The sequence below is a fragment of the Ascaphus truei genome, chromosome 9 (assembly GCF_040206685.1).
Source record: "Ascaphus truei isolate aAscTru1 chromosome 9, aAscTru1.hap1, whole genome shotgun sequence".
Lineage (NCBI taxonomy): Eukaryota > Metazoa > Chordata > Amphibia > Anura > Ascaphidae > Ascaphus > Ascaphus truei.
Genome location: NC_134491.1, coordinates 49,712,610 through 49,737,392, shown reverse-complemented (window position 1 = coordinate 49,737,392; position 24,783 = coordinate 49,712,610). Strand labels below are relative to the sequence as shown.

Genomic DNA, 24,783 nt, shown 5'->3' with positions numbered 1-24,783 from the left:
AGGTGTGCGGCTTCCCACCGTCGCGCCTTTTACACGAAGTGGGAGCAGTCAGATGGGAAATAACCAATCCACTTGGCACCGTGATGCTTAAAAGGCACATGCAACACGTATAGAGCACGCATTGCACAGCCCGTAAAGTGCGCTGTGAAAGATGCAACTAGCTGCATTTAAGGGCATTCCACAGGGAATCAACACCTGTGCAGGCCAATGCTTTCTCCCCATGCATCCTTACTGGAGCTGCATCCTAATTGATCTGGCTATATTGGGCCACGAAGTGGCTTTGGCGAGTTCACCCAGATTGGTGATGCTGAATGGGTAGAGGGGATATTCATGGGAAAAATTAATGTGTGTACTCACCTCAACTTGGGTTTGGCTCTGTATTTGTTTTTAATTTTTCAATTTTATGTAGAAATGTTGTATTTTATAATATATATGACTAAAATGGGAAAGTGTGTTTCTCGAGAATAGGATTTAGATTTGTGGGATGGTCAACTTAAATCGTTACATAAAAAAAATATATCTTTACACAAAATTAATTAAATAAATAAATAAATGGTCTTTAAGAATTTTATTAAAAATTTTTTTTTTTTAAACAAATACAGCATCAGAAAGTAATCTTGCAGTACTCCCCGAAAGAGACTTGGGATGTTGAGTTTAGTTTTCTGTGCCAAATCTGGCGGGACGTACCAACAGTTACAAGATTAAGCATGGCAGTGCACGGCCAGCAGAATAATATGCATGGGAATAAAAAAAATATGGAAAAAACAAGCTCATTAACCTATGGTTAAAATGACAAACTATCCCCCATTAGGGGGCACGTCTATTTTCACATTGACGGCTTTTGTGTTATTGATGTAGCTCACCTGAAGTTGTGAACTTTAAATGTGGCTCATGTGAAAAGGTTGGGGACTGCTGCTCTAGCTATTTACTAGGCGAGGGCAGGATGTAGGGGGGTACCTTTGTTATATGCCATTGCCATTAATTAAAAGGAGTCTAGTCAGTTTATGAAAGTACAATGACTTGAGAACTTGTGGGGGCGGGACTAGTGGATTGTGTGGAGAGCCTCGCCAGCACCAAGACGTGCGTGGAAGTGTGGGCAGGGTCTGATCGCAGAGACACGCCGGCTGACTGGAGTTACCTTGCAGTTTATAAAGAGAAAGGGTGTCTTGTGGCGCTAATTAAAAATCAGGTGGAAAGGGGAAAACAGGGAATAACTAAAAACGGGGAACAAATGGGAAAAACAGTGGCAGGAAAAATGCATTCTGCTTGGTGAGAAAACCAATTAGTGCTTGTTTAAATGTGCAAACATGTGAAGGGTTAAACTCCGTCAGATAAAAATTTAGAACATTTTATCAAAACATATGTTTAATAAAAGGTTAATAATTAATAAAATCAATATGGAACTTTCCCTCACAAAAGTCTCTTCTGTATATGTGCAAATCTTTTTAGATGATCATTAATATTTGAAAGGTTTTGCAATACTTTACAATTGAAATTTCTACTCCCTGCACCAACGGACAGTAACTTTAAATTGTATAGTATTGCAATACCTTTCAAATGTCCAGTTTTGGTTGGAAAGTCCTCTCGACTGTTTCTTATATATCTGCCTTGATTTTCTTGTCAAGTACAGGAAGAAGTGTTCCTGTAGCGTTTGCCAGTTATGTTTTCTTGGGCCATGTCACTTAACAAAGACGTTTCGATGCTCCAAGTTGCCAAGTTGCTCACATCTCTCTTAATGTGAAGTAGGGATACAGTGGTTGTGTGGCGTTACTTAGATGTCTCACGGTCAGCAGCCACTGGCCAGAGTAGCCCGGAGCACCTCTTTTCAAGCACCCTTGCTGTTTATGACCGTCTTATCGCGGCTCGTGATTGTGCTACTTTACCCTGCGGCGGGAGATTTTTGTACTTGTTTGGGTTTGCTGAAGGTGGTGTAGTTTGGATCTCCAGAGGAGCTGCAATCCCTAGAGGCAATCCAACACAGGGAATATGCTATACAATCTAAAGAATTTTCCAAAAGCTAGAGGTCTTGGCTCTGGATCTTATCATTTATTGTTTGCATGTACAAGTATTAATCCCACTGGGGGATTTTGGGTGATGGTATTTAAAGATCATACTATAGAATTGCAAAAGAATGAGATTAATATTTTTGTTGCTCAAGATTACATGCTGTGCTTTGGTTTATGGAAAAAGCACCAGAGCTCTCCTGAGTGTAGTCAGTGTGGGGGTTTTCCAGTGTTTTGTCGTCCTACATTTTTTTAAACTTTTTTTTTTTTAAATCTACATGTCTATGTAAAGGATGGAAAAAGCTGCATCCTACGTCCCTGTGGGATCATTTTCTGAGTCAAATATTTTTCCACAGTCCTAATATTCCACCATTAATTTACTTTTTTTAGACAATAATCCTCTTACCAGTTGTAGCCCTGGTAAGAATTCTTTATCGTGTGGTGCCAAATTCCTGCCCTTATCAGATGTTTGTTCTACAAAGTTTTGTTCACATTCAGAGAGCCATGCACGTTCTTCGCCCTGCAACTTAAAAATATAGTTAGACTCAATGGCTACAATATTAGACAAAAATACATCCACATTTAATACAAGCTCTTGGAGACCTCAGTCGCTTTCTTATTCAAATGTAATAAAGCCAGTCTTCTTTCAATGCGGATGGTGCCGACTTCACCTTACCCAACTACCCTTTGGGCGAATTCAAATGCGTAAGTTCAGAGCGTTTTAATATTCCAAAATGTAGCAACAGCAACATACTGGAACACCCCATTTATACAAATGACTGTACAATGGAGAACACCACTTTCTACTTTTCTGCAACACCTTTAAAAAGAGCAAAGATGCTTTCTGTAATACTACTCTACTACTTTCCCCTCTTGGACCACAAAGATACTTTCTGTGCAGCATGCTTCACAGGAAGTAAGAATCCCATTGTACGGGTTAGGAAATGTACTGTAACTAAAAGAACACACTTGACGAAGGGGATCAATTTTAGGTCTCACAGGAAGTATAATGGACTCAAACATGAAAAGTAAATTCATATATAGGTAATGTTCTTTGGTCAAGCAATAATCATAAATTTTTTTTGTTTTTTTAATCCTCCAGTAGATGCCCTGGGATTGTGTTTTTAGGTGCAAAAAAAAAAAAACCATTGAATGTGCTCATACAATACAAAATATTTAAAGTCTATGGATTCTTAATCTTTTGTGAGGTCCAGTTACAAAATAATTCCCAGAAAAAAATGATGACAAAACTAAGACATTTTACTACCAGAACAGCCTGGAGTATATTGCAAAGTAACAATCTAGCTAAGGGGAGGGCAACTGCAGTCCTAACTCTCCACCCCCCCCCCCCCAACCCCCAACAGGTCAGGATATCACTGCTTCAGCACAGGTGATGCAGTCTCCGACTGAGACACCTCTGCAGAAGCTGGGATATCCTTAAAACCTGACCTGTGGGTGGCCCTTGAGGACTGGAGTTGCCCACCCATGAGCTAGCTAGCTGCTGCACAGCAATGTATTACTGGCCCCTTTGCTCTCAAAGATTAGTTATTTTACTTGCCTTAGTGATACTCGAAACATTACATGGGCTGTAATGTTTATGATCGCTCAGGCACTGAAGATGCTCAGATAACAGTGTATACTAATAATTCACAAATAACTATGGATTAGTCTACCAAACTGCCATCAGTTACGTTTCCCTGAAGACGTCCAACACAAAACGATGCAGTCTATTTTTAGTAGCTCAGGAACCTCTGTATTGATGGTGGGGTGTGGGTGGGGGGAGGGGGGGTGGGGAGAGAGAAATAGATGATAGAGAACTACAGTAATTTATTGCATGTTCCTGCATACATAAGGACTTTATAACCAGCTCTTGACAACTTCAGAATGCACTAAAATAAACATGGCTCCAACACAAATATTTGCCTTGGAATTCATGGTTTAACATTACCACTTCATTAAGATGATCTGTGCTAAGATATTTTATTCCTACTTGGGATCATTATATGCACCACAAAAAACACATTCATCATTTTGCAGTAATGGAAAGAACACAGAGAAAAGTTCTATTTTCTTGGTTCCCAAGTGGTAATGATAAAGCTGAACAAACATTTCCCCCCTCATTTCATTTTACACTTTGTACGTGTACAAGAAAAATAAAATATGGAATACTTAGCAGGGGTCTCTGTGTTTAACCTACATTTGGCAATCTGCTTTCAAACAAACAAAGCAGGGGGGTGAAAGTAACACTGATTAGGTGCTCATTTGAATGTCACTACCCAGAGTTCTCATCTGCAGCTGTAGGACATATGACGATTGGGTGGATGGAGCAGGCTTAACCCCTTGAGTGCCAGAGAACCGCAGCCCCTTTAACACTTGCAATCATGTGATCGCTCTCTGAAGCGGTCATGTAATTGCTCCATCATGGATGACGAAACAGGGAGTCATCATCCCCTTCAGGGGAGTCATCACTGCAGAGATCAGGTCCTAGGGCATTCATCATCATAATCATGTGGGAAGAAGGGGAGTGTCCGGAGTCAAGACCAGGAACCTCCTGTTTCCAGAGATACTTACATCGGAAAGGGCTGCAGGTAGCAGTCCCAGCTGGGAACAGTTAATGTCTACAAAAGGTCCCGTGGGTCAAAAGGAAGCGGCAACATCATCCCTTTGAACTGCAATGAGATACCAGCGGGTCCTCAGAGCTGAAATTAACCCACTTCTGTTCCGGGACCCCCTGCTTCCCTCCTAGAGTGCAAACTTTTTTTTTATTTTTTAAAGACAATGCTCCTTTAAAGACTCATGGAAGACATGCAAACAGAGTCTTGGGTATTTCATCTTTGTTGTACTTTGTCCGGCGGAGGGTGTTCACATTTAGCATGCCAATAAGAAAAGAAAAAAAAGATTTATTTTCCTATGAAAAACAAACTGCTGCTTTAGTCTAGGGCCGCGTTTATAGCGGCAGCGAAGGCACGCGCGGCGGAAACAAACCTGTTCTCATAGAGGGCGCGATTCTCAGAAAGAAACCATTTGGTCTTTGCCTCGCGACGGCCGGGTTACGTGCGCCAATGGGGGCGAACCGCTCATGTGACATCACGGTCACGACTCCGCGCCACATCTGACCTCAGGGCAGGTTTCGCGTGAGCGACAGGCGCGCGTGATGTCACGCATTGTCGTGCGCGGCCACTATAAAACGTAGACTTAGAAAAGATGTAGCCCATTTGTCTCAAAAGCTTCATGTAAATTCACAGCTTACTTTATAGGGTGAACTGTATGACAAAACTCTGCTTTGACAAAATAAGATGCAAACAGAAAGGCTGTCCTGAAAGTAACTAATTTCACATATTCAAGTATTCCACATATCAACGACTTGACTATGCCCTCTCCTTGTATACGAAAAGAGAACATATTCAATAGTTCTAGCCTGGATCTGGTCTCTTGAAGTTTATTCGGATGAATGAATTCATTTTGCTACTATCTTCAACACAGTTTGAAGTTACTGCTCTCAGCTTGTATGCCTCTCCATTACAGAGCTAAAGGGCTTACAACTTCACTTCTGTACATGGTTACGAAAGTAAGTGTTTATGCTTTGCACAAAAAAAAAAAAAAACATAGAATTTGTGAAATCAGCTTTCGTTTTATCTGCATCATGGGACACCAGGCGATTTACAACCAAATTGCAAGCACCAGACAGAACAAGAAGGTTAAATAAACAAGGTTTATTTCAGCAGAGGCCAACAGGGAGCAACACAAATGCTTAAAATGGTCATAAATTTACCAAGATCAGGGGTTATGGGGGAATCCTAGCTTACATGGGGGCTAGGCGCTGCCAGAACGAGCTTACCCAGGATGCCTCCACAATCCATCCATCTCAAGGATTTCACAATTGCAAGGGAACACCCCCTATCTGATTACTATTCTTATTTCGAGCTAATCAACACCGAGACTAACCACAAATGACTCTGGAACTCTGATCGGCATTGGCTTACATAGAACCCCAGCCTCCATCTGAAAGTATGGAAAACCAGGAGCCAAAAGAAATGATCTTCGCTGAGCCAGAGGCGAAGTGGCTCATCCTGGATGGACCAATCAAGACTGGGGGCTTGTACAGTGCTGTAAGACGTCCCCAAGGAGTTTGGGCCTCAGGGAGAGGGAAACATCAACTGGCCAATAGGGAGCGAGCCGACGGAGCTAGGACACAGGCACCATTGCCCAGTTTCAGCTCAATACCTCCCGCAGGGCGAGACACCTCACTTCCCTTGTCTCAACACTGCACCTGGCCCAATACATTAGATAGACCCTAGATTAATTGTATGCTTTTCTCGCCAAGTGAATCAGGGGCCCAACATGCAATTAAATCGCACAGAAAATATAGTGAATCCCAAACTCTAAATAAACGGTCTACAGATGGCTAATAGAGGTAACCCATTAACAGCGCTCGCAGCCACTGTCTGAGAAAGATGGCTACTCTGACAATACCCGTGTCGCTATCTTGACAGGTAGGGGCAACCAGTGGGCTTAACCTTTAAATATAGCAAGTCAGGCTGCCCCTATCGTCCCAATCTGGTTTTAATATTTTATACACACACACACACACACACACACACTAGTTTACTGTCACATTTGTGTATACGTCAAAACGGTAGCCCGTGCCTCACATTCAAAGCAGCACCATGAAGAAACTCCAAATGTTTCACGTCCTCATCACAGAAACGCTCAAAATGTGCATGTTAAGTTTGCATCATTTATAAACCGACATGGATAATTGCACATTATTCCCAATTACAATTTACTATTTTATTGCATAGCAATTAAAGACGCAACAAAGTTTATGTTAACCATTTATGTAAATGGCATAAAAGTTACTTTTCTTGCATACACTTTTTTTTTTAATGGTGTTTATTGCCGAGAAAACTATTTATAAGAGCAGAAATATCCAAGCAAAAGTCATTTTTATTCCAGGAAAACATACCACGTTTCTTCATCCTTAATGTTTATACTCTGGGCACACGTGTGAAGTTATTGTGCTAGAACAGGAGTATTTACTAGGAATAGAATTCCTGCTGCACATAAAAGAACATCCCCTGCACACAGTGCATCACATAATTCACAGCTCTCCACTGTACGCACAATTTTTGTGAATAAATAATACACATTGAATGCAGGAGACTCTGCATTAGGCCGAGTCCATAGACGGACAGGCCGTGCTGAGGCGTGCGGGCGCTCCGCGCTGAGCCCCTGCATCCTCAATGAGGATGCCTTGAGAGGGGGCTCACGCGAGCGTCCACAGGCGTGCTGACGAGTTGGAGGTTTCAGCCGAGCACCAAGCTGTTTTTCAGCGCGCTGTCGGCTGAAAACCTCCAATCACAGCACAGCAGCGTCAACGTCACGGCGCCGTAAGGTCGGCGCCGTGACATTGAAGTCAGTGCGACGCGGGCGATTGGCCCAGCGACGTCACTGCCCCGCCTCCAACCACCTCCCCCCGCGCACGCTGGCTCGCCTGCAAGTCCGTGCAATTGCGCTGACTGAAGCAGGCGAGCCTCAGCGTTAGCGCGCCTCCGCTCTCCCCACACCTCTATGGCCCGGGCCTTAGCCAAAGTGGCAACACAGTTTACATTTTTTGTGTTAGTTTTAGTAGATGTGGCAGTTGCTTTGCTTGAAGGAAATGCAATTACCTAAACTGCCAATCGATCCGGTCTCCCATGATCGATCGGCAAATATCCTGCATCCCCGGGTTCGTGCTATAGCCGCCTATTTCAAAAGAGGAAGTGCTGTGCCTATATAAATGGTTGCTATAGCAACTCAAGGATGCCAATACATTAAAAAAAACAACTCATTAAAAAGGACAGTGGAGGGGAAAAAACGCAGTGCCATCCAATACTACACAAGTATTTAAAAAAAAAACCAAAAAACACAGGCTTTTAAATGTACGCTTAATACATTAAAAAAAATAAGTATAAAAAAGATGTTTTTTGTATTATCCAACACTATACAACTGATTTATTAAAAAATTATGTTTTGAATGCATTGTATGTTAAACATCTGAACTATAACTTGCAAGGTTTAAGTAACCTCGGCTCCCGAGACCTTAGGTTTTAAATGAATGATGGGTCTGCCATATCAGGGTTTTTTCTGTACCAGCAAACACAAAAGGAGTCTTTGTAGCTGAAGGTAAAGCGTTCATGTCAACATTATATCGGGTTCATGTAAACTAAAATTTCGGCAGGGATTGCATTTGTAGGAATTACTCAAAAAAGCCGGAAACTTTTAGATGTATAAAAGCACATCCTGAAAGGTTCTGCATATAATTTTACACCAATGAAGAACTTTCTTGATCATTTAAAAATAGAATAACGTGCAATACGGCAAATCATGCAACCAAACCACAGATGCGGATTATGCATTGTTCCTACTTTATAGTAATCTGCATACTCTTTGGATTCTTGAATAGACAATACCCCGAATAAGAAGGGCGCAAAGGCTTACATGAGAAGCAAAAAAAAAAAAAAAAAAAAGTTCCCTGATCAAAAAGCAATTTAAAAAGAATTCTGCATGGTCTACATGTTTTGTAGATTTGCTATTATAATGCAGATATTTTTCGCTGGCCACCAGAGAAAAATCAAAGCATTTTTTATATATTAAAAAAAGTGTTTTTAAAAACAACTTTTTTGATGGTCACTCAAAGTTAATTATTTTTACTCCTTGCAACACAAGAAAGAGTGACTATTGTCAAGTCCAAATTTAGGATGCGATTTAAAGTTTATTAAAAAACAAAAAAAGGTGGAGTCACCATGGTTCATGAGAGATGGGGCCTACCTTAGAGGCCTGTGGTGTTGAAATCACGTGCACCGTGCTGGCTCTGACTCCATTAGATTTGGGCCGTTTGTACAGTGCAAATCTGCTTTTCCTTCTTCCTCTGTCACCATTTGGGAGACAGCCATTGTACCTACAAAAATAAACACAGCTATCATTTCAAGCATGCACACAAATATCAGACAATATAGCTCTTCATTTAACACACACACACACTTTTTTTTTTTTTTAAAAAGCACACCTTTGGAAGCCATGTTGTGGGAAAAAAATAATAATACTGACAACCAGTCTATGGCTTTTGTTAGTACATCATAAATGCATTCGCCCCACTCGCTAGAAAACATTTACCGGTGCAATGCCATACCGTTTGACTATATAACCATGTATTGTTGTAACTCTGTGCCCAGGACATACTTGAAAACGAGAGGTAACTCCATGTATTACTTCCTGGTAACACATTTTTACAAATAAAACACTGGGCCGAAGTGAAATCATGAGAGTTTTTGGCCGTTCGCAGCTTTGAAGCATTCTGAATTCCACCCACCCCCCTTAAATAGGTTAAAACTAGGTGAATTAGTGGGTGCGGGAGGGGGGGGGAGAAGAGTTGACATTTTTTAAAGTATTCAGTATTCAAAATGATATATTTTTAATAATATCCAAACTGTTTAAACATTGTACTTTAAAGTTTGAAAGGGAGGCACTTGTGTGTAGAGTGGGCGTTCAAACTCTTAATCCTATCAAACCATTAGTTCACTCTGGATTGCTAAGAAAGTGAAACTAGCTTTATAAACCTATAATTTTAAGGCAATTGTGGATGCACTAAAAAGAAGGTTACATCACAGAGGCGTAAGAACAATCCCCACACCACTCAAAAGTTTTACAAAAATTCTAGTTGGCGTCGAAGTACAGTACATGTTTTGACCATATATGCATGCGGCCCATCTTGCCTATGTATATAATAGGTATATCGGTAGATTACCTTATACGAGATATGACTAGCCAACCTATAATAGGTGATATAACACAGAATATTAAAGACTGTAGAACATAATAGATAAAGCCATTAAAAGCCCAAAGTGGCCAGCAAGTCCCTGTCCATGACTAGCTGTCACATGGGTTACTGAAGACTTAATATTTGCTCATATGAATGTTATGCTTTTTCTATTTTGTGTAAGCAGTTTTATATCAACCTTTGTAGTGCCAAAGTCCAGCAGCACCTACGTATATAGGTCATCAGATTTCCAAGATCACAACCATATGATGGCAGCACCCAGTCCCCTACCATTTCGATCTGGCTGCCACTTAGCACAATCAACTCCTACAAAATATTACAATCTGGTACCGCACAAGGACCCCAACGTGCGGAATGGAACATTTCGCTGAAGTCGTTTGGCCAAGACCGAAACACCGCCAGCGATCCACCACCAGAACACTTTGCCGCAAAGTCCACTCCTGCGGCCCGACTGCCGCTGCATGTCCCGACCACCTGCTCTGACAACTACATGTTTAAATGTCCCGCGCAGGACATTTGCAGATGGCGCGTCGGAGCGGCCTGTCTAGGCAGTATAGCCGGTCCGCGTGGGACATTTAAACATCCAGTTGTTGGAGCAGGTGCGATTGGGACATGCAGCGTAGTCGGTCGCAGGAGCTCGACATGGCGGCGAAGTGTCCCACGGCTAAATATTCCAGCTACGTTTTGGTAGCGGCTAAACGTCCTAGACCGCAACGTGCCAGGCCCCATTTGGTGCTCGAAGGCATTACTTTAAAATGCATTGGTTGTGTCAGGCATCACGTGTTAACATTTTCTACCATAGGGTTTTGACAGAAATCCTACTACAGAAATTTGCGATATCTCCCACCCCTCCCCAATTGCCATCACTAGCACTGATTGGTGTCAATTTCTAAGAGTTATCACTTTGTATTGCTAACATTTACCAGTTACAGTGGTAATTTGATATATTACAGAGATCACAATTTTGTATCTATTTTATTAGCGTCAAATTTTAACACTTATTTTGACATTTAGTGAATCTGGCTCACCGTCTGCTAAAACAAGAGAAAGTAATTTTAATAAGTATTAAACCATGGCAAGTGATTTGATACTGCTTTTGTACAGTACATAGAAATCTTGAGTAGACGGTCTCATACACGTCTTTTGCCCAAGTGGGAACTGACCAGTCTTGTTTTACCTGAAACAGAAAAAAAAAATATATATACCGTGGTAACCCTAGAAGCTTTTTCCCCCCTCAAGCTTCTAGGGTTACCACGGTAACCTTTGGATGGCAATGGGCTCTGGAAAGAGTTTAAATTTAACCTCCTGGACACTGAATATATACATGCCTACATATCAGAACAAAGCAGATTTAAAATATATCTATATCTATATATTTTTTTCTTCTTTAAAACCTTGGAAAGGCTAAGAGGAGATCTTAAGGCAAGTTAAAAAAATAAAAAATAAAGCTCCCATACCAAGAAATTGGCAGTGTGGATTTGCTTTAACATGGGGGGGTGGAAGAGGGTGAATCGTCAATTAGTTTTCTGCATCACTATCAGAGAACACAAATGGCAAGCAATTGCAATAAAAACCAATAGGGAATTTCTGTACTTGTTTTAAGGATCCCTTTAACGATTCACAATTAACTACGGCTTCAGTGTGTTTTAATTACACATGGACAAGGCTTGAAAAATACCAAATTCACTGGTCACAGGGAGAAAGAAGAACAAAAACACCTCCGCGTATTCTGAGGCCTGGCCATCTAAATGATGAAACTTCATAAATGGATTTATGGAATTCCATACTGCTGCTCTGAATAGCTCTAGAGAAGCTTGTGCCTTTGCCACCCAAGTAGTAGCCATGGTTCTGGTGACATGTGCTTTTAGTGCTTCTGGAGCCTGCCTACCATGCATAATGTAAGACTTTTTGATGGCTGCCATAATCCATTGACAGAGTAGCCTTTGAAGGCGCTTGTCCTTTTCTTTTCCCTACAGGAACAGACTGTCCCGACTTTCTGAACGGTTCTGTTCTGGACAGATATACCTTTAGACAGTAACATCTAATGATTGTAAAAAGTTGCTCTTTAACATTTGCTTGATATGGAAACAATAAAAGAATAATTTCCTGTTTTAAAGGTAAAAAAAAAAAAATTATACTACTTTGACAAAAACAGAAGTACTGGCCCAAGTACTTCTTTATCTTGATGGAGTTCACTTATTCTACGGACTGATGTATTTGCTACCAATAAAATAGTTTTCAACGTTGGGTTTGTAAGCGAGACGTGCGAGTGGTTCAAACACTGCATTTGTGAGCGCCTGTAAAACTAGAGGCAAATTCCAAGGAGGAAACTTGAGGTTTCATTCCGCGAATTGCTTGGACAACGTGTTATTAAATCCAGAATGGCCAAACAGCAGATGTGCCAGACTGACTATATGACAACGCTACCACACACCCAAAGAATGGAGGCGCTGCCACACTAATATAATCCCGTGAAAGTGGATAAACAGATGCAGGTGATAGATACTGGGTATATGATACGATCAACACCTCTGGTGAGGACTTCCAAAAGTCCTCAAATGTCAACGTATACTAATTCGAAATCCAGAAGGAGCAGGATTACCCCAGAAAAGAAAAACACAATAGTGTACACTGTGTATTGTAAATGTGGAAATAGTGTCACTGAACTTGGCTCTTATGTCAGCCCACTTACAAGAAAAAGGATAATTCAAACTCATCCAATCAGTGGCTGTGCTTTGTCTTCCTTAGTGCGGTTTGTATTTCTCCTGATCCCAGGGTTATGTCAGTTTAAGTATAGTTATATTCCTCACTTGTGACATGTGGATGAATCCACATGAATCCTGCTCCTTCTGGAATTCGGAGGAGTATATAACAACGCTGACACTTGAACCGTCAAGGAACAAGCGCTAAAACCTAGGTCAAGTCCTTTCTGCAAAAACCAAGATTGATCCGGTTGATGGACTTAAGTAAATTGAGATGTTTGATAATGCACCAATGATTAAAAACGCCTTTCTTGGAATATACGCATGTGCCATCTGGCCTACTTGTATAGTGGAGGATAGGCGCCCATTAGCTTCATAGTGTAGAGCTTGTATGTGATCGCGGTTTGATGAATTTGATGTCTTTTGGCAGACCACCTTTTGTCGTAGGGGAGAACACCTTACGCCTTTGAAAGGACACAAGGTGATCTTGGCTTCGTTTATCACCATCCATGCAATTTTAGAAACTCCCTCACTCTTGCAAGATGTTGCACAAGCAAACGTCTGTCATGTGCTTTTATGAAGATGTCCAGATAATGAAAAAAAATGTTTATCCCCTCCTTTCTTAACTCTGCGACTAAGATCACCTTTGTGAAAGTGCTTGGCGAGGTTGTGAAACCAAAAGGCAAGCACAGCTAAGTAATGGCTTTGGACTACAGCAAATCTTAATTCTTTTTGACGAGGGTCCTCTATGGGAATGTGAAAATAGGCGACCTTGAGATACAGACACAACTAGCTATTGTAATTTATAGCAGATATAATTGTCCTTAGGAACGCCAAAAAGAACGTTACTTCCAAAAAAGTGTTGATAATTTTGAGGTCTAAGACTGCCCTGAATGAATTGTTCTTCTATCGTACCAGGAATAGTACAGAGTAGAAACCTTGAAACTTTTGATGGAACTGGCTCTATTGAACTATACCCAAGAATACGGTTTATGTTTTCTTTTAAGACTAAAGAAACTTCCTTGTTTCTTGGACAACATAAAAATAGTTTTTCAGAAACTCTCCAAAATTCAGAAAGTAACCTCTGAAGACTATACTGAGCACTAATCTGTGACGGACTGGGTCCAAGCGTCTTGGAAATAGCAGATTCTGCCACCAACCCAAGACGACTGGACTTCTCTTTTTGGGACACTGAAAAGGTTACTCTGCCCTCCCCTCCAGTGTGCTGATCTTGCGAAGCCCCCGCCTGGTCTATAGGCTCTAATATCCCGATTATTGAACAGGGAACAGGGAAAACTTTTTTGTCTCTCCAGAGGCAACAATATACCATTTCCTCCTGATGCTTTTTCAATTATGCTATCCAAATACTTTACAAATAGTAGTTGACCTTCAAAAGGGTAATACACAAAAGATTATTCTTTGATGCGGAATCCTCTCTCCATGGTCTAAGGCTGTGCTTATGTCAAAACAAATGCATTGCCTCCATCGTGTGCGCTTATAGTAAGCGTGGAGCGAAGGCTTGGTCGCGATCGCTGGAAGTCATCTCTATTTGATTATTCCACCGACCACAGCCCGACGTCACCGTCACTGTAAGTGTAGTCGGAGAGCTCGTCTGGCTGCTACCGACAATGCCCTAGACGATGAGTGGCGTTTCTGCAATGTATTTGAGACAGATTTCCTTTCTGAAAGCGCACGGATAATGGAAGATCTTTTAACTCCTTTTTCAAGACCTTCCTCCACATTGAAAATCCACAATTTAAAAATCGCTGTGGATAGACAATTTCCACTGCTGGTCTGCAAGACGCTCCTTCCACTATGAAGTATTTCCTGAGTTTTCTAGTCTTCTATCCATAGGATCTCTAAGTAGGATCATCAACCAGTAAGGTTGTCTTCCTAGCAATCCTAGATATGGCCGCGTCTACCTTTGGTGGATGATTTCAGAATTACTCAACCATTTCTTCAAAAGGATATATTTGAGAATTTCTTTGACAGGGACACCTTGTCTGGTTGAGACCACTGAATTATTCAATTCTTATACAATGGCATGTACAAGGAATGTTCTATGTTTCCTCGATTCTGTAAGTGGAAGTGTGTCAATCGGAAAACCTTGATAATAAGCTCCCCTAGACAGATCTACATAAAAAAGTAGAGAATTCCTCTGCTTCAATCTCTTCATCGGAGGATTGAAAGTTCATATTCATAGATCTGATCCAGATATTTCTGAGGAAGAATCTACTGGTCTGTCTAAAGTGGTATAGGAGCGAGTCCTTTTCTGACCTTTATTACTGGATTAAGAGGCCATCTCAATGCCCCGAGCTACCGCCTCTTTCATCCAAAAGGAAAAAAAAAAAAACTCAAGACATGTTTTCTGTTGGTTCCTTTGTTGACTCCAAGACATGCATCACCTATTTTCTTACTCTCCATGTCAAACACTAGACGATATTTCGTCGCAAGCTCCATGGCTCTGGCAGTTTCTTCCAATTGCGAACCTGGAGCACAGAGACAGATATTTTAGATGAAATCCTGTATGTCGTAAAAAAATTGGGCTTACAGTACCTTAGCATCACAAGTCCTGGATGAGGCAGTATCCAGTTCGTAGAACAGATCCTCTTGCATAGGTATCTGACCAGTGCTGCATGGAGAGTTCTGCGCTTCTTTACAGGTAGAAGAACGCTGAAAATAGCTGATCCGGCTACCTTTAAAGTTTCTCTGCACCTTGGACGTCATGGGAGCACCACACAGCAAAATCATGTGTATGCATTTGCATATCCATGCACGTCTGTCCGCTGTACCGCTGATGTATGGAGGGGTAAGAAAGTATAGTGCGATCATAAGAAACCCTCATGGCGTTCAAGGGAACCAGTGCATGAACTGTTAGATGTTCCTTCTATCTCCCTCCTGGTTGCATTCTGCATAGCTGCTGGTGGAACGACTTTGCAGCTTGACTCACCAGACCCCCCTGCCAGGCAAAACCATGGAAGGTTGCAGATCTCTGGGGCTTCTAGGGAAGAGAAAGGCAAGAACTCCCCTTGGCTGGACTGCAAACAATGAGGTAAGCCCCAAAACACAACAAACTCATAACTCTCTCTGCTTCAGATGGGTGGGGGGGTAGGGGGGAAAGACTAACTGAGGAGTGACTGACTGACTATATGTAGGGCCTCCTACAGGTGTAGGTTTTTCATTTGCTGTATCCCAGCTAGAAGATGGGACTTAACTCATTGATGCCCACTGCCATGCAGATGCTCGGGTTAATAAATAAAAAAAAAAAAACTTGCTTGCTATACGATTTAAAACAGATCTCAGACATTACAAATAAATATCGGTGGCTCCTGAGCCCGCCAGCAGAAGTAGCGAGACTTTTGAAGCTCCCACTGAGATGAAAAACTACATACACACTGCAAATGCGCAGTAGTTTGCCGCCATACTAAGCCTGTGGTCCTTAAACACACTCAACTGAGTATACTTCAATTGTCAAATTTAAGATATATAATAGCAAGGGGAAAAAAAAAAAAAAGGTTGCTACTCGTCTCCTCTGAATTTCTACTCGACTGTCACGGTGACAGAGATTTTTCAAGACATGCACATAGAACAGGGGTGGCCAAAAACAGGTCAGGTTTTCAGGATATCCCTGCTTCAGTGCAGGTGGCTCAATCAGGTGAAGACTGAGCAACCTGCGCTGAAGCAGGGATATTATGAAAACCTGACCCGTTGGTGGCACGCCCCAAACATAGAAGCTCTGGAAGAATTATCTCCCATATTAGAATAAAACAGAAACAAAGACAGTAAGCGATTGATTTATGCATCAGCAATTGAGAAACAGGAAGAATCCCATTTATATCAGCTTACCAGAAATGAAACGTCTAGTAATTGTTTCAAGCTAAGTATTCAAATCATTTAAAGCAATTACAGAATTAGCACATATTTTTCAGATTCTCCACTCAAATCAGAACAAAAAGGCCAAGAGGACAAATCACTATTGTTCTTTGAACTGACATTTTCTCCAGCCAATTCAAAAGTAGATTTTTTTGTGGTTGTTGTGTCCTATGCCCAACTAGAAGATTAATCGCTGTTATATAGGACATTATTTGAACTTCTAGAACACAGAACTAACCGATTAGTAGCATAGGACATCTAGTCCTTTATGTCAGCAAGATGTTTCAAGTTGGAACACTAAATAGTTTATAATACGAGATATAATTAAAATGACAGGAAAGCAGGGTTACAAGTCTCCACTTAAAATTTGGAATCACAATTCAGTGATTCATATTTCTATGCCATTAAGTAGCATTACTCACTGCGCTCCTCCCGTGTGCAGCTGCTACATTTACAAAGACTAAATTCAGTTGAAAGAGACAAGAAATCGGTTTCTCTTCCATGCTACTTCATAACTAGTCAGAGGTCAGATATGACTGGAAACATAGACGAAAATCATCAACAAAAGATCAGTCTCTGGTGATTCAATGAGTACACCATGAAAATCAAAACCGATTCCTCACCATACAAGTATAGAGTAGCAATTTAAAATAAACACTTTCATATTTTATAATATTTATTTCTAACTTGAACGATTTAATGTTTTTTTCTTGGGTGATAACTCTTGGCTAATACTTGAAATTAAACTTCCCTAGTCTACTACCAATGTGTGTTTGATATAGTTGTAAGATTTAAATGACTGCACTGTCAAATTAGTTCATCTTCAAAGTTCATATGATACACAATATATACACAAATTCAAAGGATTTTTTTTACTATTCCAATGTACCTGCTGCTAGAAGTTGATTCAACAATGTTTACATAATTGGTGGTATTGAGGCTAGTTTCACGCTGCTACACAAAAAGTGGGAAGAAACCCAAGGATCTCTCTGAATGTACACACCAAGTAGTTGTGCTAAATCACAGGTGCATGTGGAATAAATGCAAATAAAATATAGTATTTCATGAAAACAATTAAAATAATGCAGCTTAAAATGGTGTGAAGGAGTGTAAGCTAAATTAACCTGATCAGGTTGTCACACTTCCCAGTATCAAAGTAAGCCAGGAGAATATTATGTGCTGCAGTCAATGATGAATAAGCCTATAGTCTAATAATAAACCATCCTTCTAGAACTGAAAGACCATTGTGTTTAAGGGATATGCAACACTGTGTAGCCAAATGCTGTAACAAAGTACTAATAGTTCCCAAGCCTGGGGATACACATACTAATATGAGCTCAAGTGCGCAGACTCATGGAGATAAGCTGTATGATGGTATTGCACTTCAGCGGTACATCCCATCAGCTGATAAAAGTACATCTGACAAAGTAGAAAATAAGCCATTTATAGTGAAGATGGCTAGTACACAATGTTCTCAAATATTATTATTGCTCACCCCACAATGGAGATTATATATCCCACAACTAGTGAGCAAATACTCTGCAGTGGTTTCCAAGCCTGGGACAAAATGCTAATAAGAGCTCAAGATCTACATGTACTGCTGAAGTGCAATACTAACTGCAATAGACACGGCTAGTAAGGTGTCACGACCTGGGAGTCACGCCGCCCTCGGCGTGCTCCTCACTTACCCGCGGCTCCTCCGGACTCTCCCGCGCCTCGCAGCGATCCTTCCTCCAGGACGCCGGTCGCCATCTTGCCTAGACGCGCACACGCACGCCAGCACTCCCCTTCTGTCGGGTCTGGGCGTGTGTCCGGTCACGCGCTCGCAGGAACGGTCACACGGGGGCGCGCCCATATAGAGGAGCGTCAGCCTCTTAAAGGCATATCGCCCATTTGTAATGCTGCAATCAAATACATCCGTTCGTCTACTCCCTCCCCCAGGAGTTCCTCTGGACCTATCCCTGACTCAGTCTGGCCCATTCACACACCTCCACCTTGCTACTCAGCCATTGGACCCTCTTGCCTATATATACCCTGCAGCTTCATTAACTCATCGGCTGAGCATAGAACCAGTTGTTCTCATCACTCTCTGCCTCCCTAGTCCTGTCTTGTTTTGCAGTCTTCCTCGTGTACCGAACCGGCTTCCGCTACATCTACCCGCACCTCTGGCATCCCGAACTCGGCATACGGCAACACGACTCTCCGCACCTCTGGCATCCCGATCTCGGCAAACGGTAAACGATTACGTCCCTCTCTCTAACCCCGGATTTAGCAAACAGCACCCTCTACCATCCGTACCTCTCCTGCCCCGATCCGGACTCCCAGACCACTCTACTCTCAAGACGTGCCCTCGTGGCTGTGGGTGGCGTTATATCCTATCCCACCTCAGCACCGCGGTCCCGTCTCGTTTGTGGTGAGCACGTCCTGACATAAGGTGAGCAATGAACAAAGCTAATATAGTTGCTAAACAAGTAGGTACAGATATGTCAAATCGATAGAAAACTGATCTCGACTACCGCGGTTCCCACGTGTACGATACAAGTGCTGGAAGAGCTCAAGTGCTCATGATATACAAAAATCTAGTAGAAGTTGTTAAAAATACCCACACCACAGATACTCTGATATATTTCTATACAAAGCTAGTTTATAGAGCAGATTTGTGGACTGTATTATGCATTTGACCGAAAGGGTTTAAATGTGTTATATATTTATTGGAATAATCACAGCAATTTTATTATAGTTATTCATTTGACTTGTTTACACAAAAAAAAAAAAATTAAAAGGACTGAAAATATTCAAAATTCTTGTTACTAAAAGTAAATTGATTTACTCATACAAGTAAAACTAGAACTGTAAAGGGCAACACCCCAGCAAAGATAACCTCCGATTGGTTTCTTGGCTTCTTTCCACTTCCACACATGTTTCTGCACATAGGGGAAATATTATTTCCTTGCGAGCTATTTATTTATTGTCTTCAAAAATCAGAATCAGGGTAATTGAAGTGGCAAAAGCTAGGAAAACACTTGAATACAACAGGTTGTAATGGGTTTTTAAACATTGTTGTAAACCCCGCGGTTGTCACAGTACACAGAGTTTAGTTTGAATAGGTATGTTGTCTTTATTTATATTGCGCCATTAATGTACATAGCGCTTCACAGTAGTAATACACGTGACAATCATATTAATAGCAAATACAAATACCAGATCGTGTGAATAAGTGCTTCAGACTTGGGTATTTAATAGTAATGCAAAGCGAGGCATACAATATTGTTAAATCCCTGATGTGTTGCCTGAAACTTTTAAACAGTCTGGGTGAAAAACAACATATGTCAAATGTTTCATGCTTAATACACATTTGACAAAGAGTTGAGGCTGGTGGAATATAGGGGCTAAAGCCATGTGACTTTTGGCACATTGAAGAGTCACTAAGCACTGATGCAAGGTATTGTACCCCAATTTGTCATTAACTGCTATTCAAATCAATTATGGTGCAATACTGCGCATCGACCATTATGAATTTCAGCATTACACCTTTACAGCAGAAATCATCTGGGAAATTGTGGATATCTGCCCTGAAAACCAACATAAAAAGTACTACTCAGTACAGAGTCATTAGATCAACTATGTTTATTATTGCATCTTTGCTATGATGTGGTTATTATTGGTTTAAAAATATGTAGGCGTAGCAGCATCTTGAAGATTTGGTGGTGAAATGTTGTCAGTGATATTACGGATACCTCTGTTGCTAGATGGTTTGTCCCACTTCAGATAAACAAAGAAGCAAAAACAATTTCCCAAGCAGGATCACCGCTATGGAGCCACTGTGTACAGGTATACCCCGCATTAACGTACGCAATGGGACCGGAGCATGTATGTAAAGCGAAAATGTACTTAAAGTGAAGTACTACCTTTTCCCCATTTATCGATGCATGTACTGTACTGCAATCATCATATACGTGCATAACTGATGTAAATAACGCATTTGTAACAGGCTCTATAGTCTCCCCGCTTGCGCACAGCTTCGGTACAGGTAGGGAGTCGGTATTACTGTTCAGGACGTGCTGACAGGCGCATGCGTGAGCTGCCGTTTGCCTATTGGGCGATATGTCCTTACTCGCGAGTGTACTTAAAGTGAGTGTCCTTAAACCGGGGTATGCCTGTATATGCACAAGTCAGAACACACACACACTTTTTAACAATGTCAAATATTACACTAGGTTTATATTTCAAAATATTTTTACATTTCAGAGTGAAATTATTTATATTTAGGAATTGCAAGTTTATGCAAGGAATAACCTAAACGTGATCATGACAGGGAGACCAATTTAACAAGACTTCATTTGAAACTTGTTCAGTGTTGCAAAACCCTCTGGCATCGTTGACACTCTTCCCTTCAGAAAGGCCTCACTTCCCAAACATGTGGACATTTTCATTACATGCTGGTGTTTGGAAGAGCCCTGCAGCCTTATGTTGTACAGATGCAGCCAGCGAGTCTGCCAGCATTTTAGCTAGCTCTGCCATTAACATCCTCTTTGGATTGTCACAAGAGCTGGAGCCAAAACCTTTTCAGCGTGTTTCGGGATAAGTGGTTTAAGCACATGGTAGATATCCAGTTGGCTGAATGACGATAATGCGTTCAATGTTAATTAAACAGTCAAGCGCTCTAATTTTTCCTGTTTGCTATTCCATTTATCCTGTAATGTTTATTAAAAACTAAGAAACACTGCAATTGCAAATGTTTAAATATATTATATGCAATATATACACAGACGTGTAAGCCAAAGAACGCTCTCCATATAGTTAACTCAAACTTCAAAATCAGCCCTTTCCTCAAAAATCCTTTCATTCTAATGCTTGCTGAAGAACCGTAACCTGATTTCTATTGTTTTTACATATATTATTGTATTAGATGCAAAACATAATGATGCTACTCAAATATACCAAGCAAAAATAATTTGACCAAAGGCATAAGGATGCAAGTCACTAATCCAATGACGAAAACTGGTCACATCAAAATATTGTTCTGCTTCTGTTACTGCTTCCAAAATAAATGACTAATTTTAACTGCAATCAATGGAGTGATTGAGTCGGGTTAGAGAAAAACCTTTCAGGAATAGTTCTGCTCTATTCCTGATCAAGTTCTTTCTTCTCTAACCCGAATGTATCACTTCTCTGATTGCTGTTAAAATTAGTCATTTATTTTGGAAGCAGAAAAATATTTTGATGTGGTGTATCTGTTACACACCATGATACAAACGTGTGCGCACGTGCGGATATATCATCCCCCTTTCTTTATCCTATTTTTAGCTTTTAGTAATTGTTGTGCAGTCTGCATTTAATATTAATCAATGTAGGCCAATGTTTTCATGTCCGGTAAAATGTGTATTTTAGTACGCTGGAATATATATATCAAACGTGTAAATAAGCTTCCCATCATCACACTGGCTATAACAGGGGTGGCCAGTCCCAGTCCTCAAAGGCCACCAACAGGTCAGATATTAAGGATATCCCAGCCTCATTTGGACTTGGTCACTTGTGCTGAAGCAGGGATAGCCTTAAAACCTAACCGGTTTGTGGACTTTGAGGACAGGAGTTGGCCAGTCCGGTCGGTACAAGTCAATATGATGGGGAGGAGGTGTTGTTAATTGCTGCAGACTCTGGAAATCAGGTCACAGCCTTCTTGTGGAAGAACAATCTAGTTTATTTCACAAAGCTCAAATAAATAAAACCCAGCAAAAAAAAAAAAGTTCAAACACAAGTGTCTTAGAAAAATAACGATCAATGATAATGTTCTCATTAAACTAATATCGGTTTAAAAATAAAACAACAACTGTAAAAACATTCAAATAGGAAAGGTACGAGGAAATCAAAAGAATTTTTTTACTTTTAGTTTCAAATGAAAAATTGTTTTCAATTGCAAGCTCATTTACACCAAGCATCTAAACTAAGACTTTGGGCCATATTTACTAAGCGGTGATATTACAGAGGTTCTGAAATATGTTATGGAATAGCACTGCCCAGTAAAAATGGGCCTAAATGCTCCACAGGACAAGAACTTATGACTGAAAATGTCCATCAATATGTACAATGCAGCTCTCTCTCTTACCTCACCCCCTCCCCCCCCCCCAAATCGGTCAGAGCAGGACCCAGCTCTGCGCTCAAGACTTTCCATTGTCTCCAAGCACCAAAAGCTTGGGAAAGCGTGCATGAGCGCGCCGCGTGGACGTGAGGATGAATATTCAGAGAGGTAACCGCGCCAAAATCCTAACTCCTAACTCTGTACAACACCAAAAATTACAAAGAACACAGATAGCACATGGCCTTACTGTGTATTTAGTACAATTCAAGGTTTTGAATTATGTTTTTATTATGTCACAAGAAGGAATACAAAAATATAGAAATAAGTGTTTCTTTACTTACAAGCATGATGTGCTACTTCATACTCCAAATTATACAAATAATGTACTTTTCCATTACAAAACTAGAACACTATTACAATATCAGATTAAGGTTCATCTTGAGGGTGCCTAATTTATTACAAAGTATGTTCCATGTTATTCCGATATGGGTAGTTGGGATACAGTAAGCTAAACCTTGACATGACAGCATTTGGTATAAAAATCACTGCGTCACTGGATATACTGTAAGGTCATGTACAGTACCTTCCTAATTCTATGTGATAAAGTTACATTTAAAATGTAATGACCAAGTACAAATGTGAAAACCTTGTCTATTATTTATTTACAGTGCACATGATCAGTAGAAAGGTTACCAGGATGAGGTTTCCCTAAGAAAAACAAAAAATAAATGCAGACAGAAATTCATGGGTACAAACTTCACTAGAGTACAAATCTAGCACTCACTGAGCGGTTAGCAGTAACAGGGTTACTTGTGCAAAGGATGAAGCAGTAATGAGGAAAGCAAAGAGAAACTGTGCTTTAAAGCAGCAGTCCAAGTGTCGGTTTTTTTTTCATTGTATTTATTTTTCCCTTTAATATGTGCATCAATACCACACAATAAGTAATTAGCCAAGTTGCTGATCGATCCGTTCTCCTGTGATCGATCAGCGACGATTCGGCTCAGGGGTTCCCTAAATGACTGTCAGTGCAGCAGAAAAGGACCAAAGATGCAAAGTTCTGTGGGGAAGATCATGTGTAACATCAAAGTGTAACATTTAAGTGTGTAGCAGAGTTAATCTTGGAGTTATAATCCCTGGATGTTTCTATATCTTTAATCATGGATGCATTCTGAATATCTGGACTAACATTCTGACTTATTTCTTCAAACAGGTATGTGTGAACTGGATTCTACTATCAATTGCTACAGATTTTAAAATGTATTAATATTGGTATGTGTGAACTGGATTCTACTATCAATTGCTACAGATTTTAAAATGTATTAATATTGGTATGTGTGAACTGGATTCTACCATCAATTTGCAAGATCCTAAAATTTAATTAACAATTTGGTGTGTCTGTTGATTAGGCAGACCCCTCCCTTAATTATTAGTCAATGTGGCTTTGTTTTTGCATACTTAAGGCAGGATACTTTGGCTGTGAGCCATATGGCTGTGTAACATCAAAGTGTGTAGCAGAGTTAATCTTGGAGTTGAAATTGGAAGTGAAGATTGAGGAGGATCTGAACTCTGAACAACAACTTTACAACTGTGAGAACTTTTCTTTCTAAAAGCGGTGATTCTTTGTACTCTTCCTAGCCTCCAATACCTGACCAGTCTCTCCTCTGTATCTCACTATGCCCTCCCTATTTCTTTTTCTGTTTCCTCGCTCCTTTGTGAACATCCCTGTTCTCTCCAACATCCCCACTCCCCACTGCACCATTGTTTATGCACCTCTCTCCCAACAACTTCTTTACCCCTCAATAAAAAACACCCCCACAAATCCTCTATCTACTCCTTCCTGCTGCTGGGGATCTCCCACAAGCCTGAACCCAGACATACACACCTGATCTCACCTACGCCTCCCTGCCATCTCTTCCCCTGTAAATGGCGTTAGCTTTTTCATTTAACACTGACTAACCTTAAAACTTGCCCCACAAATCAAACATCCCAAAAGCCTGCACTCATGGCTACTGTCGCACAGTCACTTATACCGCCCATTGTGGCCAAGCACACCCATCTACAGCACTTATTCCCTCACCTGCTCTCTCTAAGTTTCCCAACAAACCTCATAGATTGTAAGCTCTTCAGGGCAGGGTTTTCCTTTGCTATTGTCTGATTTTTGCTGCACTTATTGTATTATAATTCCCTGTACTGTATTCTTTGTGAAGCGCTGAGTCCACTTTTGCCGCTATATAAATAAAGACATACAATACAATGTGACCAGGTAGGCACTAGATACGATTGGTGCACTGCTAGAGGGGGCAGGGC

The 24,783-nt window shown here is 40.9% G+C and overlaps 1 protein-coding gene across 8 annotated transcripts in view; it reads right to left on the bottom strand.

Moving 5' to 3' along the window:
* Window positions 1-24,783, bottom strand: part of PELI2 (pellino E3 ubiquitin protein ligase family member 2) — a 63,905-nt gene that overhangs the window by 23,502 nt on the left and 15,620 nt on the right. For 2 of the 8 annotated variants that reach the window (XM_075614751.1, XM_075614753.1), the window contains exons 2-3: window positions 8,814-8,943; window positions 2,410-2,529 (exon numbers count right to left, since the gene is read on the bottom strand). In XM_075614751.1, the coding sequence (XP_075470866.1) occupies window positions 2,410-2,529; window positions 8,814-8,943 (250 nt within the window). Of the gene's footprint in view, window positions 1-2,409; window positions 2,530-8,787; window positions 8,944-24,783 lie in introns of those variants that run through there. The other 6 variants (XM_075614752.1, XM_075614755.1, XM_075614758.1 and 3 more) reach the window with 4 other exon arrangements.